This window comes from Gorilla gorilla, chromosome 8 (genome assembly GCF_029281585.2).
Source record: "Gorilla gorilla gorilla isolate KB3781 chromosome 8, NHGRI_mGorGor1-v2.1_pri, whole genome shotgun sequence".
In the NCBI taxonomy this organism is placed as follows: domain Eukaryota; kingdom Metazoa; phylum Chordata; class Mammalia; order Primates; family Hominidae; genus Gorilla; species Gorilla gorilla.
The window spans coordinates 127,615,932-127,632,605 of record NC_073232.2 but is presented as its reverse complement, the minus strand read 5'-3'; the positions used below and the strand labels follow the sequence as shown (position 1 = coordinate 127,632,605).

The 16,674-nt window shown below is 35.6% G+C and overlaps 1 protein-coding gene across 4 annotated transcripts in view; it reads right to left on the bottom strand.

Annotated features, from left to right (window-relative positions):
- The window catches only part of ATRNL1 (attractin like 1), an 853,221-nt gene that overhangs the window by 612,790 nt on the left and 223,757 nt on the right, over nucleotides 1-16,674 (bottom strand). For 3 of the 4 annotated variants that reach the window (XM_019035499.4, XM_055353888.2, XM_019035498.4), the window contains exon 18: nucleotides 15,372-15,590. The exons of the other annotated variant lie outside the window; for it this stretch is intronic. In XM_019035499.4, the coding sequence (XP_018891044.1) occupies nucleotides 15,372-15,590 (219 nt within the window). The remainder of the gene's footprint in view (nucleotides 1-15,371; nucleotides 15,591-16,674) is intronic. 4 annotated transcript variants of the gene reach the window in all.

The window sequence follows — 16,674 nt, the reverse complement described above, 5'->3', positions numbered from 1 at the left end:
CCAGGAGGTGGAGGTTGCAGTGAGCCGAGATTGCACCACTGCACTCCAGCCTGGGCAACAGAGCAAGACTCCATCTCAAAAAAAAAAAAATGCAATAAAGTGCATCAATAGCAGAATGACAAAGCAGAAGAATCACTGATTTCAAAAACAAGCTATTGGAAAATACACACTCAGAGAAGAAAACAGATAAGCAATGAGAAAAACACAGAGATTCTATGAAACAGTGTCAAAAGAGCAAATCTGTCTATCATTAGTGTTCAAAAAAGATAAAAAATGAAAATGGGGAAGAAAGCTTATTTAAAAAAATAATAACAGAAAATGTCCAAACCTGAAGAAAGATATAAATATTCAAGTACAGAAAGGTGAAAGGTAACAAAACAGATTCAATCCAAATAAGATAACCCTAAGACATATATAACCACTTTCTCAAAAGTCAAAGACAGAGAACACTGAAAGCAGCATGAGAAAAAAAAAAAAAAGCAAATAACACATAAAGGAATTCCAATATGCCCGACAGGAGAGTTACCAGGAGAAACCCCACAGGCCAAGAGAGAGCGGGATGACATATTCAAAGACAACAAAACTGCCTGCCAAGAATACTGTATAGAGCAAACTTATTAATTACAAATAAAGACTAAAGACATTTCCAGATAAACAAAAGCTGAAGAAAAACTTTGCAACCAGAACTACATTACAAAAAAAATACTGAAAGGAGTTGTTCGAACAAAAAGAAAAAATAATAATCCTAATGTGTAACAAAAAAAGTTCAAAACTATAAAACTGACAGGTAAAAATAAGTATCTAAACAAATTCAGAATACTCTAACATGGTAATCGTGGGTCAAGAAACAATTATATCCTTATTAGGAAGGTTAAAAAACAAAGCAAATAAAAATAATAACAACTAAAATGATTTGGTTAAGGGATAAGCAATATAAGATGTAAATTATGACATCAAAAATGCAAAATGTAGAAGAGTAATGAAGTTAAAGAATACAGTGGGTTTTTCCTTTTCTTCCGACCAAAATTAACTTATCAATTCAAAATAGCCTTTTAAAATGGTAAGATGTTTTTTGATAGGCTCAAGGTAAGCAAAAAACAAAAGCCTACAATATATACACTAAAAATAAAAAGCAAGAAATCAAATCATATTGCTAGAGAAAATCACTTAACACAAAGGGAGGCAGTAAGAGAAGAAAGAAAGAAATGTTCTACAAAACAACTAGAAAACAAGTAGCAACATGGCAGTACAAAATCCTTACCTTCCAATAATTACCTTGAATGTAAAGGGCTTAAATTCTCCAAATAAAAGACAAACAGTGAGTCAATGAATAAAGAAACAAGACCCAACTACATACTGCCAACAAAAGATTCAATTCACCTTTAAGAATGTGCATAGACTTAAAGTAATGAGATGCAAAAACATATTGCATGCAAATGGAAAAGTAAGTAGGATTAACTATACTTCTATTAGACAAAATAGGCTTCAAGTCAAAAACTATAAAAAGAGATAAATGAGGTCAATACTTACTGATAAAGGGATCAATACAAGAGGATAGAACAATCGAGAATTTATATGGAATGCACATTGGAGTAACTTAATATAGAAAGCAAACATTAATAGATCCAAAGGGAGGTATAGAAAGCAAAACAATAGTAGTAGGGGAATGTTAACACCCAACTCTCAGCAATCGACAGATCATCAAGACGGAAAATAAATGGGGAAACACTGAACATAAACTGAATTTATGACAAAAAAGACTTCACATATACAAAATATTCCATCCAAAAGCTGCAGAATTCACATTCTTCTCAAATGCATATGCAACATTCTTCAGGTTAGCTAATATGTTAGGGAAAAAGTCTTAATGAATTAAATATATCAAAATCATATGAAGTATCTTTTCTGACCATAATGAAATAAAACTAGAAGAGAAGGAACTTCAAACACTGTACAAATAGATAGAAATTAAAGAACATGCTCCTAAACAGCCATGTGTAAATTATAAAATTGACAGTGAAAAAAACAAATGCTGGCATGTATGTGGAGAAAGGGGAACTCTATACATTTTTTATGGGAATGTAAATTGGTACATCAAAAACAGTTGGAGGTTTCTCAAAAAAATAAAAATATAATACTATATGATCCAGCAATCTCACTACTGGGTGTATATCCAAAGGAAATAAAATCAGTATGTTGAAGAGACATCAGCACTTCAATGTATTAATATATTGCAGCACTACACACAATAACCAAAATATAGGATCAACCTAAATACCAAACATGGATGAATAGATAAAGAAAGTGTGAATAAATAAATAAATACACATACACACATGCACACAATGAAATATTTTTCAGCCATGAAAAAGGTCCATAAAAAATAAAATCCCATCATTTGGGACAACACGGATGAGTTTAGATGACATTTTCTTAAGTGAAATAAGCCAGGCACAGAAAGACAATCACCACATGATCTCAGTCATATATGGTATCTTTAAAAAAAAGATCTCATAGACATTAAGAGTATAATGATGATTACAAGAAACTGGAGAGAATAGGAGGGGGAGATAGGGACATGTTGGTTAATGCATACAATGTTACACATAGGAGGAATACCTACTATGCAATAGAGTACAAGAACAGTAGTAAGGTGATTATAGCTAACAATAATGCATTTCAAATACCTAGAAGAGAGGATTCTGAATGTTCTCACGACAAACACATTATAAATGTTTAAGTTAATAGATATGTTAATTACCATGATTCGACCATTATACAACATATACCTGTATTAAAACATCGCATTGAACCCTGTGAAACGTGCATATTTTGTTTCAATTTAACATAGTAACAATTTTGTGATGAAATGTATAAATATGTTTATGGAAAAGCTGATGGGTATCTTACTATAGTAAGAATTTTCTGTATTACCAATTGTCTATAATAAATTAATATTATCTTTACAATAATGTTATTAAAAACTTTAATTTTATAACATTATCCTTAAAAGCTTAAGGTACTGTTTCTTTTTTTTAATTATTTTTTATTATTATTATACTTTAAGTTTTAGGGTACATGTGCACAATGTGCAGGTTAGCTACATATGTATACATGTGCGATTCTGGTGCGCTGCACCCACTAACTCGTCATCTAGCATTAGGTATATCTCCCAATGCTATCCCTCCCCCCTTCCCCCCACCCCACAACAGTCCCCAGAGTGTGATGTTCCCCTTCCTGTGTCCATGTGTTCTCATTGTTCAATTCCCACCTATGAGTGAGAATATGCGGTGTTTGGTTTTTTATTCTTGCGATAGTTTACTGAGAATGATGATTTCCAATTTCATCCATGTCCCTACAAAGGACATGAACTCATCATTTTTTATGGCTGCATAGTATTCCATGGTGTATATGTGCCACATTTTCTTAATCCAGTCTATCATTGTTGGACATTTGGGTTGGTTCCAAGTCTTTACTATTGTGAATAGTGCCGCAATAAACATATGTGTGCATGTGTCTTTATAGCAGCATGATTTATAGTCCTTTGGGTATATACCCAGCAATGAGATGGCTGGGTCAACTGGTATTTCTAGTTCTAGATCCCTGAGGAATCACCACACCGACTTCCACAATGGTTGAACTAGTTTACAGTCCCACCAACAGTGTAAAAGTGTTCCTATTTCTCCACATCCTCTCCAGCACCTGTTGTTTCCTGACTTTTTAATGATTGCCATTCTAACAGGTGTGAGATGGTATCTCATTGTGGTTTTGATTTGCATTTCTCTGATGGCCAGTGATGGTGAGCATTTTATCATGTGTTTTTTGGCTGCATAAATGTCTTCTTTTGAGAAGTGTCTGTTCATGTCCTTCACCCACTTTTTGATGGGGTTGTTTGTTTTTTTCTTGTAAATTTGTTTGAGTTCATTGTAGATTCTGGATATTAGCTCTTTGTCAGATGAGTAGGTTGCGAAAATTTTCTCCCATTTTGTAGGTTGCCTGTTCACTCTGATGGTAGTTTCTTTCGCTGTGCAGAAGCTCTTTAGTTTAATTAGATCCCATTTGTCAATTTTGGCTTTTGTTGCTATTGCTTTTGGTGTTTTAGTCATGAAGTCCTTGCCCATGCCTATGTCCTGAATGGTAATGCCTAGGTTTTCTTCTGGGGTTTTTATGATTTTAGGTCTAATGTTTAAGTCTTTAATCCATCTTGAATTGATTTTTGTATAAGGTGTAAGGAAGGGATCCAGTTTCAGCTTTCTACATATGGCTAGCCAGTTTTCCCAGCACCATTTATTAAACAGGGAATCCTTTCCCCATTGCTTGTTTTTCTCAGGTTTGTCAAAGATCAGATAGTTGTAGATATGTGGTGTTATTTCTGAGGGCTCTGTTCTGTTCCATTGATCTATATCTCTGTTTTGGTACCAGTACCATGCTGTTTTGGTGACTGTAGCCTTGTAGTATAGTTTGAAGTCAGGTAATGTGATGCCTCCAGCTTTGTTCTTTTGGCTTAGGATTGACTTGGCGATGCGGGCTCTTTTTTGGTTCCATATGAACTTTAAAGTAGTTTTTTCCAATTCTGTGAAGAAAGTCATTGGTAGCTTGATGGGGATGGCACTGAATCTGTAAATTACCTTGGGCAGTATGGCCATTTTCATGATACTGATTCTTCCTGCCCATGAGCATGGAATGTTCTTCCATTTGTTTGTATCCTCTTTTATTTCCTTGAGCAGTGGTTTGTAGTTCTCCTTGAAGAGGTCCTTCACGTCCCTTGTAAGTTGGATTCCTAACTATTTTATTCTCTTTGAAGCAATTGTGAATGGGAGTTCACTCATGATTTGGCTCTCTGTTTGTCTGTTATTGGTGTATAAGAATGCTTGTGATTTTTGTACATTGATTTTGTATCCTGAGACTTTGCTGAAGTTGCTTATCAGCTTAAGGAGATTTTGGGCTGAGACAATACGGTTTTCTAGATATACAATCATGTCATCTGCAAACAGGGACAATTTGACTTCCTCTTTTCCTAATTGAACACCCTTTATTTCCTTCTCCTGCCTAATTGCCCTGGCAAGGTACTGTTTCATAGAAAATTTACTCTGTGACACCACTAATTAATTCACTCAGGTAAAAACAAAATTTACTGAGTGCCCACTACATGTAAAGACTTACCAGAAGATTTAAAGTAAGAAATGGGTTACTGTAACAACTTCATGAAATTTCTGGCCATTTGGAAGAATCATTTAAAAAAAAAGTTTTAACATCTGAATAAGACAGCTAAATTTAGCACTCATATCTAACATCTCCCTCACAGATTAACGGTAAAATAATAAGTAAATGTACCAGCAATGATAGGCATTATGGTGACCTACATGAACAAAACTAGAAGGTAGTAATCTATAATACCTCTTGATGATAAAAGAAGTTCCCTAGCAAAATGCCACTCAACCCTCCTTTCCTGAATAAGAAAAATTCTGAAAACAAAGGTTAGTCATAGGGCAGTCAAGAAGCATATCACTGGTATTCCTTCATCCATCTGGTGGAAAGTATAAATCAAGGAAGCCTGACATGGTCTATATATGATGCAGAAAGCCAGTATACTTTAGACCTACCTGCAGAAAAAATATCTGGTGAAAAAAGTCTGGTAATTGTCACACCTTATAACTAATATGGTAGCAATGGCAAAGGAGAAAGTATATTACAGAAAAGGGGACCCAGGCATAATGGCTGTATCAAATAACAAGAAAATGATATATTAGTAAGCCTATGGTTATGTTCTATTCCCCACTACCAAAAGAGTGTTAGATCGACAGGTAATGTCAGCTTGCACATAAGAGTGTTGAGGTTTACATTGTTGCTTGAAAGGTTCTAATATCACCTAATATCTCAGTAGCTACGGAATATGAATAAAACTAAAGAGAAGTCATCCATTCTATTTTCTCTAAATTTTAAAACCACTCCAGATGGCTCCTCATTTATGGACACACAAACAGAAAAAAATCAAAATAAAATAGAATGACAATTCAGCCTTTGATATGCAAATAAGTACATAGTTTTGAAAAATAGTTACTCTGCAACAGATGCGCAACATTTAAAAATATCTTTGTGACAATCTTAATAAATTTTAAAAATATACACAGAAATTTAAGACAAAAATTTACCCAAAGCATTTTTCAACACATATACCACTTTAAAAGAAATGGGAATTATCAGATGCTAGAAATGAAGCAGAGATTCAAAATAAGAATAGTAAAGCTAAATTTGAGCTAGTGACCAAATTTTACTATACGTGGAATAGACGAATAAGAACTAGGAGGCATAGGTTCCAAAATCCAGCAGACCAAGAGGATGTAACTCTTGGCATCCTAAAGGAAGCAAGCTAAACTGAACCATGTTCATAAAATGATCCTATCAACTGGAGACACTATCTATGAAAAAGGTATTAAAACACATCACAAGCTCTACAAAAAGCAGAAAAGAATTTTAAGTCCCCTGGGATATGTTTATGGAAGAAAAACATAACTTGTGGGAACTTAAAGGATATGTCAGGCTTATATGGTAATCTTAAATTCACATCATATATTTGGTGAACAAACCACCAAGTAAAATATTAATACAAACCTGCTCTGAAAACAAAAAAAGCCCCATAGATATTGTAAAAGCAGATGTAAATGGCCCTTGTAGATACATCCACAACCCGGGTTATACAAATATACTACAAGAAAGGAATTGGTAAAACTTTTTTTACATAAAGGACTAGATAGCATTTTATGCTTTGCAGGCCAGTCTCTATCACAACTATTCCTTTCTGCAACTGTAGTGCAAAAGCAAACAAACATAATACACAAATAACTGGGTAGAGTTGTACTTTGATAAAACATTCTTTATGTAAATCTGCAGCACACCAGATTTGGCCTACCGACCTTGGTTTGCCAAACCCTGACATGGAAGAGAAAAAAAAATTCTAAATTAAATCTCAAAATAAAAAATTCAAAAACACCATAAAAACCAGGAGATTAAAAAAAGAGAGAGAGTTGATTTAAACAAAGAATACACATAAAAGATAAAAATAGGTCAGATGCGGTGGCTCACACCTGTAATCCCAGCACTTTGGGAGGCCAAGGCGGGCAGATCACGAGGTCAGGAGATCAAGACCATCCTAGCTAACACGGTGAAACCCCATCTCTACTAAAAATACAAAAAATTAGCCAGGCGTGGTGGCGGGCGCCTGTAGTTCCAGCTACTTGGGAGGCTGAGGCAGGAGAATGGCGCGAACTCAGGAGGTGGAGCTTGCGGTGAGCCAAGATCGCGCCACTGCACTCCAGCCTGGGCAACAGAGTGAGACTCTGTCTCAGGAAAAAAAAAAGACAAAAATATTCAAAAATAATTAAAGATATAAAAAATAACGGGCCAGGCACGGTGGCTCATGCCTGTAATCCCAGCACTTTGGGAGGCCAAGGTGGGCAGATCACCTGAGGTCAGGAGTTGAAGGACAGCCTGGCCAACACAGCAAAACTCTGTCTCTACTAAAAATACAAAATTAGTCAGGTGTGGTGGCAAGTGCCTGTAATCCCAGCTACTCAGGAGGCTGAGGCAGGAGAATTGCTTGAACCCAGGAGGCAGAGGTTGCAGTGAGCTGAGATTGCGCCATTGCACTCCAGCCTGGGCAACAAGAGTGAAACTCTGTCTCAATAAATAAATGGGAAGGGAAGGGGAGGGGAGGGGAGGGGAGGGAGAAATCATGCCTGAAGAAGAAGGGTATGATGACAATGTCTCATCAAATAGAGAATATCAACAAAGAAATAAAAATTTTTAAGAAAAAAATGAAGTAGAAACGTACAATAACATACACTAGAAGAATTCAACATAAGATCTGAACTGGAAGAAAAATAATCAGCAAGCTTAAAGATAGACTGACAGATTATGTAATCTAAAATACAGAGAGAACTAGGAATGGAGAAAAGTAAGCAGAGCTTGGAAAAACATATGGGACATCATTAATTTTACCATCACATGAATAACAGAAACACTGGAAAGAGAGGAGGGAGAAAGAGAAAAGAAAATAAAAATTATTTGAAAACATCATTTCTGAAAACTCAAATTTGATGAAAAATATTAACTTACACATCCAAGAAACCTAAAAAACTCTAAATAGGACAAACACAAAGAGATCCACAAAAAGACCCATTATAATTAAAATGATGAAAGCAACAAGGACAAAATCTTGAAAGAAGAAAGAGATAAAATCATTTCTCACTTACAAAAAAGCCCAATAAGATTAACAACTGATTTTAAATCAGAAATAAGAGGCCAGTAAGCAGTATAATAATATATACTCAAAAGAACAATGCTAACTAAGAATCCTCTATCAAGCAAATCTACCTTTAGAAAATTAGAGAAATAATGACATTCCTAAATATTAAAAAATTAGGAGAATTAGATGCTAGAAGGCAAGCCATACAAGAAATACTAAAGGAAGTTGTTCAAGGAAAGCAAGTGACCCAGACGGTAGTTCAACTCCATGCAAAAAGAAAAACAGTACTGGTAATTATTGTGTAATAATAAAAATAGGAAATGCATATTTATTTTCCTTTTTTCTATTACCTGATATTTTTAAGGAATTATTTTTAAATATATGTATATAATGGTATTATTTGTCCTATAACCATAAAAATGTAACATGTTTGCCAATAAAAGCACAAAATAGGTGAGTCAAGAAAACCTGTATTGGGCTAAAGGTATGATACCTGATGGTTTGGAGCCATGGGAACAAATAAAGAAAACCAGAAATGGTAAAAAGATTAATATAATAAAAGCTAAAAATATATACTTATCCTCCTTTCATCACTCAAATTCTTTAAAAGATATAAAATTATATAAAGTAATAATTTTATTAAAGTACTGTTGGGTCCACAACATATATAGATGTAGTAGCAAAAATAAGACCAAAATGAAGAAAAAGAATAGACCTATATGAATAACATTATTATATCTCACTGGTAGTAATATAAATCTGAAAAATATTTTAACAAGTTAAAATGTATATGTTAAAGGTTTCTAGGTCTTTCATCTCCTTGGTTAAATTTATTCCTAAGTATTTTAATTATTTGTAGCTACTGTAAATGGTATTACCTTCTTGATTTCCTTTTCTCCTAGTCATTGTTCATGTATGAAAATGCTACTGATTTTTGTGTGTTGATTAGGCATTCTATAACTTTACTGAATTCATTTGTCAGTACTAACAGTTTCTTGATAGAATATTTACGCTTTTCTACATATAAGATTATGTAACCTGCAAACAGGTACAATTTGACTCCCTTCTTTCCAATTTAGATCCATTTAATTTCTTGCTTTTGCCTAATTGCTCAGTCTGAAGACTTTCAGTACTATGTTAAACAAGAGTGGTGCAAGTGGGCATCCCTGTGTTGTTCCAGTTCTTTAAAAAAAAAAAAAAAAAAAAAAAGCTTTCACCTTTCCCTCTTCAGTATTATGATAGCCATGTTCAGACAAGCAAAAACAGGAAATTCATTACCACTAGCCAAGACCTGAAACAGACGCTTCAGGAAGTGAAAGGACAATATTTGCCATCATAAAAACAAATGAAAGTATAAAACTCCCTGACGAAGCAAGGACACAAATAAGAAAGAGAAAGGACTCAAATGCTACCACTACAGAAAACTAAAAAACCACAATGATAAACAATAAGCAAGGAGCAAAGGATATATAAAACAACCATAAATCAATTAACAAAATGCCATAAATAAGCCCTCACATATCAAATAGTAACTTTTAAGGTAAACAAATTAAACTTTCCACTTAAAAGACACAGACTTGCTGACCCTCAAGGTCAGAGATCCCAGAAGAAGGCGCAGGCACCCAACTCTACTGTTCTCCAGTCTCCTTGAGTGATATCTCCGGGTGCAGGAGTGAAGCAGATGAATAGGGGCTGAAGTGAACCCCTAGCAAACCACAGCAGTCCTACATAAGAGGGACCTGATCATTGAAAGAAAAACAAACAGAAAGCAACAACAACAAAAAAAGGCCCCACAAAAAACCCTATCCAAGGGTAAACAGCCTCAAAGAAAACAGACAAACTGAAACTCAAACTCAAAACTAGACAAACTCAAGAAGATGAGAGAGAATCAACAACAACAACAAAAATGCCAAAAACCCAAAAGGCCAAAGCGCCTATTCTCCTCCGAATGATCACAACATCTCTCCAGCAAGGGCGCAGAACTGGACAGATGATGAGATGGACAAATTCACAGAAATAGGCTTCAGAAGGTGGGTAATAAAAAACTACGCTGAGCTAAAGGAAGCTAAGAACCAAAGGTTAAAGGAGCTGCTAACTAGAATAACCAGTTTAGAGAGAAACATAAATATCTGATGGAGCTGAAAAAAAAACAGCACAAGAACTTCATGAAGCAAACACAAGTATCAATAGCCGAAGTGACAAAGTGGAAGAAAAAATCTAAGAGTTTGAAGACCACCTTACTGAAATAAGGCATGCAGACAAGACTAAAGAAAAAAAGAATGAAAAGAAACAAAGCTTCCAAGAAATATGAGACCTCGTAAAGAAACCAAACTTGCAATTGATTGGAGTACCTGAAGTAGACAGGGAGAATGAAAACAAGCTGGAAAATATACTTCAGAATATTATCCAGGAGAACTTCCCCAACCTAGCAAGGCAGGCCAATATTCAAATTCAGGAAATACAGAGAACGTCACTAACACACTCCATGAGATCAACCAAAGACACATAACCATCAGATTCTCTAAGGGCGAAATGTAGGCAAAAATGTCTATGGCAGCCAGACAAAAAGACCAGGTCACCTACAAAGGGAAGCCCCACAGACTAATAGTGGACCTCTCAGCAGAAACCCTACAAGCTAGAGGAGACTAGGGGCCAATATTCAGCATTCTTAAAGAAAATAATTTTCAACCCAGAATTTCATATCCAGCCAAACTAAGCTTAATAAGAAAAGGAGAAATAAAATATTTTCCAGACAAGCAAGTGCTAAGGGATTTTGTTACCACCAGGCCCGCCTTGCAAGAGATCCTAAAAGAAGCACTAAATATGGAATGGAAAAGGCAGTACCAACCACTACAAAAACACACCGAGATATAAAGATCAATGACACTATGAAGAAACTGCATCAACTAGTGTGCAAAATAACCAGATAGCATCATGATGACAGGATCAAATTCACACATAACAGTATTAACCTTAAATGTAAATGGGCTAAATCCCCCAATTAAAAGACACAGACTTGCAAACTGGATAAAGAGTCAAGACCAATCAGTGTGCTGTATTCAGGAGACCCATCTCATAGGCAAAGACACACATAGGCTCAAAATAAAGAGATGGAGGAAAATTTACCAAGCAAATGGAAAGTTAAAAAAAAAAAAGCAGGGGATGCAATACTAGTCTCTGACAAACAGACTTTAAACCAACAAAGATTTAAAAAGACAAAAGAAAAGGCATTACATAATGGTAAAGAGAACAATTCAACAAGAAGAGTTAACTATTCTAAATACATATGTACCCAATACAGGAGCATCCAGATTCATAAAACAAGTTTGTAGAGACCTACAAAGAGACTTAGACTCCCACACAATAATAGCGGGACACTTTAACACCCCACTGTCAATATTAGACAGATCGAGACAAAAAATTAACAAGGATATTCAGGACTTGAACTCAGCTCTGGATTAAGTGGACCTAATAGACATCTACAAAACTCTCCACCCCAAATCAACAGAATATACATTCTTCTCAGTGGCACTTATTCTAAAATTGACCACATAATTGGAAGTAAAACACTCTTCAGCAAATGGAAAAGAACTGAAATCATTACAAAGTCTCTCAGACAACAGGGCAATCAAATTAGAATTCGGGATTAAGAAATTTACTCAAAACCACACACTTACATGGAAATTGAACGACCTGCTCCTGAATGACTCTTGGGTAAATAACAAAATTAATGCAGAAAAGAAGTTCTTTGAAAACAATGAGAACAAAGAGACAAAATACCAGAATCTCTGGGACACAGCTAAAGGAGTGTTCAGAGAAAAATTTATAGCACTAAATGCCCACATGAGAAAGCTGGAAAGATCTCAAATCGACACCCTAACATCACAACTAAAAGAACTAGAGAAGCAACAGCAAACAAATCCAAAAGCTAGCAGAAGACAAGAAACAACTGAGATTAGAGCAGAACTAAAAGAGATAGAGACATGAAAAACCCTCCAAAACATCAATGAATCCAGGAGCTGGTTTTTTGAAAAACTAAGAAAATAGAGAGAATGCTAGCTAGACTAATAAAGAAGAAAATAAAGAAGAATCATATAGACACAATAAAAAAATGATAAAGGGGATATGACCACTGACCCCACAGAAATATAGACTACCATCAGAGAATACTATAAACACCCCTATGCAAATAAACTAGAAAACCTAGAAGAAATGGATAAGTTCCTGGACACATACACACACCCTCCCAAGACTAAACCAGGAAGAAGCTGAATCCCTGAATAGACCAATAACAGTTCTGAAATTGAGGGAGTAATTAATAGCCTACCAACCAAAAAAAGCCCAGGACCAGACAGATTCACAGCCAAATTCTACCAGAGGTACACAGACGAGCTAGTACCATTCCTGCTGAAACTATTCCAAACAACTGAAAGGGAGAGACTCCTCTCTAACTAATTTTATAAAGCCAGCATCAACCTGACACCAAAACCAGGAAGAGACACAACAAAAAAAGAAAATTCTGGCCTGTTTCCCTGATGAATATCGATGTGAAAATCCTCAATAAAATACTGGCAAACCGAATCCAGCAGCACATCAAAATACTTATCCATCAGAAGTCAACTTCATCCCTGGGATGCAAGGCTAGTTCAACATATGCAAATCAATAAACATAACTCCTCGCATAAACAGAACCAAAGCCAAAAAGTACATGGTTATCTCAATAGATGCAGAAAAGGCCTTTGATAAAATTCAACATACTTTCATGTTAAAAACTCTCACTAAACTAGGTATTGATGGAACATAGCTCGATAATAGGAGCTTCTTATGACAATCCCACAGCAATATCATATTAAATGGGCAAAAGCTGGAAGCATTTGCTTTGAAAACCAGTACAAGACAAGAATGCCCTCTCTCACCACTCCTATCCAACATGGTACTAGAAGTTCTGGCAAGGGCTATCAGGCAAGAGAAAGAAATAAAGGGTATTCAAACAGGAAGAGAAGAAGTCAAGTTTTCTTTGTTTGCAGATGACATAATTTTAAGTTTAGAAAACCCCATCATTTCAGCCCAAAAACTACTTAAACTGATAATCAACTTCAGCAAAGTCTCAGGATACAAAATCAATTTGCAAAAATCACCAGCATTCCTTTACACCAACAATACACAAGGAGAGAGCCAAATCATTAATGAACTCCCATTCACAATTGTTAGAAAGAGAATAAAATACCTAGAAATACAGCTAACAAGGGATGTGAAGGACCTCTTCAAGGAGAACTACAAAACAAGCACTGCACAATGAAATAAGACAGGACATAAACAACTGGAAAAACATTCTATCTCATGGAGAGGAAGAATCAATATCGTAAAAATGGCCACACTGCCGAAAGTAATTTATAGATTCAGTGCTATTCCCATCAACCTACCATTGACATTCTTCACAGAATTAGAAAAAACTACTTTAAATTTCATATGGAATTAAAGAAGACCCCAGTATAGCCAAGACGATCCTAAGCAAAAAGAACAAAGCTGGAGACATCATGCTACCTGACTTCAAACTATACTACAAGACTACAGTAACCAAAACAGACATAGACCAATGGAACAGAACAGAGACCTCAGAAGTAACACCACACATCTACAACCAACTGATCTTCAACAAACCTGACAAAAGCAAGCAACGGGGAAAGGATCTCCTATTCAATAAATGGTACTGGGAAAACTGGCTAGCCATATGCAGAAAACTGAAACTGGACCCATTCCTTACACCTTATATAAAAATTAACTCAAGATGGATTAAACAGCTAAATGTAAAACCCAAAACCATAAAAAACCCTAGAAGAAAACCTAGGCAATAACATTTAGGACATAGGCATGGGCAAAGACTTCATAATGAAAATCCCAAAAGCAGCTGCAGCAAAAGTCAAAATTGACAAATAAGATCTAGTTAAACTAGAGAGCTTCTGCACAGCAAAAGAAACTTATCAACAGCATGAACAGGCAACCTACAGAATAGGAGAAAATTTTTGCAATCTACCCATCTGACATAGGTCTAATATCCAGAATTTACAAGGAACTTAAACAAATTTACAAGAAAAAAATGAACAACTCCGTAAAAAACTGGGCAAAGGATATGAACAGACACTTCTCAAAAGAAGACATTTACACAGCCAACAAACATATGAAAAAAAGCTCAACATCACTGATCGTTAGAGAAATGCAAATCAAAACCACAATGAGATACCATCTCACACTAGTCAGAATGGCGATTATTAAAAAGTCAAGAAACAATAGATGCTAGCGAGGCTGTGGAGAAATAGGCTTGTTTTTACACTGTGATTCCTCAAGGATCTAGAACCAGAAATACCATTTGACCCAGCAATCCTATTACTGGGTATGTACATAAAGGAATATAAATCATTCTACTATAAAGACACATGCACATGTATCTTTATTATAGAACTACTTGCAATAGCAAAGTCATGGAACCAACCCAAACGCCCATTAATGATAGACTGGATATAGAAAATGTGGTTCATATACACCATGGAATACTGCGTAGCCATAAAAAGTAATGAGATCATGTCCTTTGCAGGGACATGGATGAAGCTGGAAGCCATCATCCTCAGCCAACTAACACAGGAACAGAAAACGAAACACTGCATGTTCTCACTCCAAAGTGGGAGTTGAACAATGAGAACACATGGACACAGGGAGGGAAACAACATGCACCAGGGCCTGTTGCAGGGCTGGGGGTGAGGAGAAGGAACTCAGAGGATGGGTCAATAGGAGCAGCAAACCACCATGTTGCACATATACTTATGCAACCTGCACGTTCTGCACATGTATCCCAAAACTTAAACTAAATAACAAAATATTAAAAAAGAAATGAAAGCTAATCATGATATTCCATGAATTCATTTAGCCTATCTAATGATTCTAAACTGAATACCACCTGCATAAACTGAGATAGATATAGTCTGTGGAATAATTTTTTATCTCTGACATTTTAGTCTCATTTTCATTGTTCTTTTTTTCTAAAGCTAAATTTTCTTTATTATAAGAACAAAAACTCCTTCTTGGATCCCTTAAGCAGAAACTGAAATTGTTTCCATTACATTATTATTACCTGGACACTGGATAAAGGACCACTCATAGTTCTTTTCTTTGGGGCAAAGATTGGTGTCAAGAACCATCTCATTGTGGTGCATTCCAATAAGCTTCATTGGTCCCCGTGAAGAACCTTCAATGCAATGTCCTCTTCCTGTATTACTAGGATCATTGCACCAGCCACATCCAGGCTGTTCCAAACACTGTCCACAGGTTCTCAATCCAGAACAATTTTGAGCTGCATGACAGGAACATTAACAAATATGTTAACATGACTACACATTCAAACAGAATTATAGGCTAATAAAAAATAAATATGATCATGATAAAAACCATGAAAAGTCATCTATAGTTAATGCAAACATTTTTGCAATAATACTTAAGAGACAGCAATTACTAAAAGCAAATAAAACATACATCACAAACAAAGAGGAGATAAACAGGCCACCACAGGAGTGAAAAAAGGTGTGGTTAACCATGACATGGAGAAAAATAAAATCAGTAATTGAAGACCCCTGAAAATTTTGGCAGTACTAGAACTTTTGGGGAGTTCATCTAGGGCCCTACAGACCACCTTTATTATTGTCTGTGATATAAAGCCATGTTAGCCATTCTTATTGTGCCTCGTAAGGGCATTCAGTGAAAGAACTCTGTATTCTGCCTGTGGACATCCAGTGTAAGAGATGTCTGCCCATTTCCTGAGATTGCTGGGCTATATCTGGACTACCTGTTATGGACAATGCTCCTCACAAGGGTCCAAGATACTAGTATTTGGCTACTATGTGATGAATAAACTTAATCTCATCCAAAAAGCCAAGCTGGATGGGAACATGAAAACCTGGTACTCTCCTTCAGCCAGGCAACCAGAGCACACATTCTAGTTTTCAGGGCTATAAAATAACACTCCAAGACTCATTTGCAGATACTCAACCTTTGTTGTTGTTGGTTTTTTGTCTTTTTGTTTTTTGATTCAGGTATAACCTATGAGACTCAACAAAGCCTATGAATATGGTGATGTTTGCCAAAGATAAGCAGACATTATAGTCAAACACCACAGACATAGCCATTGCTATGAAATGTTTTAAACTCTTACTTAACAACCAAAACATCTTACATTAAGCTGAGAGACTTTTCCTATTTACATAGTTACTTTTACTATTATTTAGCTAGGAATATTATATTTTGTCTTGGGGATTGTTTATAAATAGAAGATAGTGACAGACATACATGGCATCATGAATGATGTCTTCTAGTCACATGAAAGAAAAAACAATGGAAGAAAAAATGGTAGATTTCTGGCAGACTCAATTTCATTGTATAAT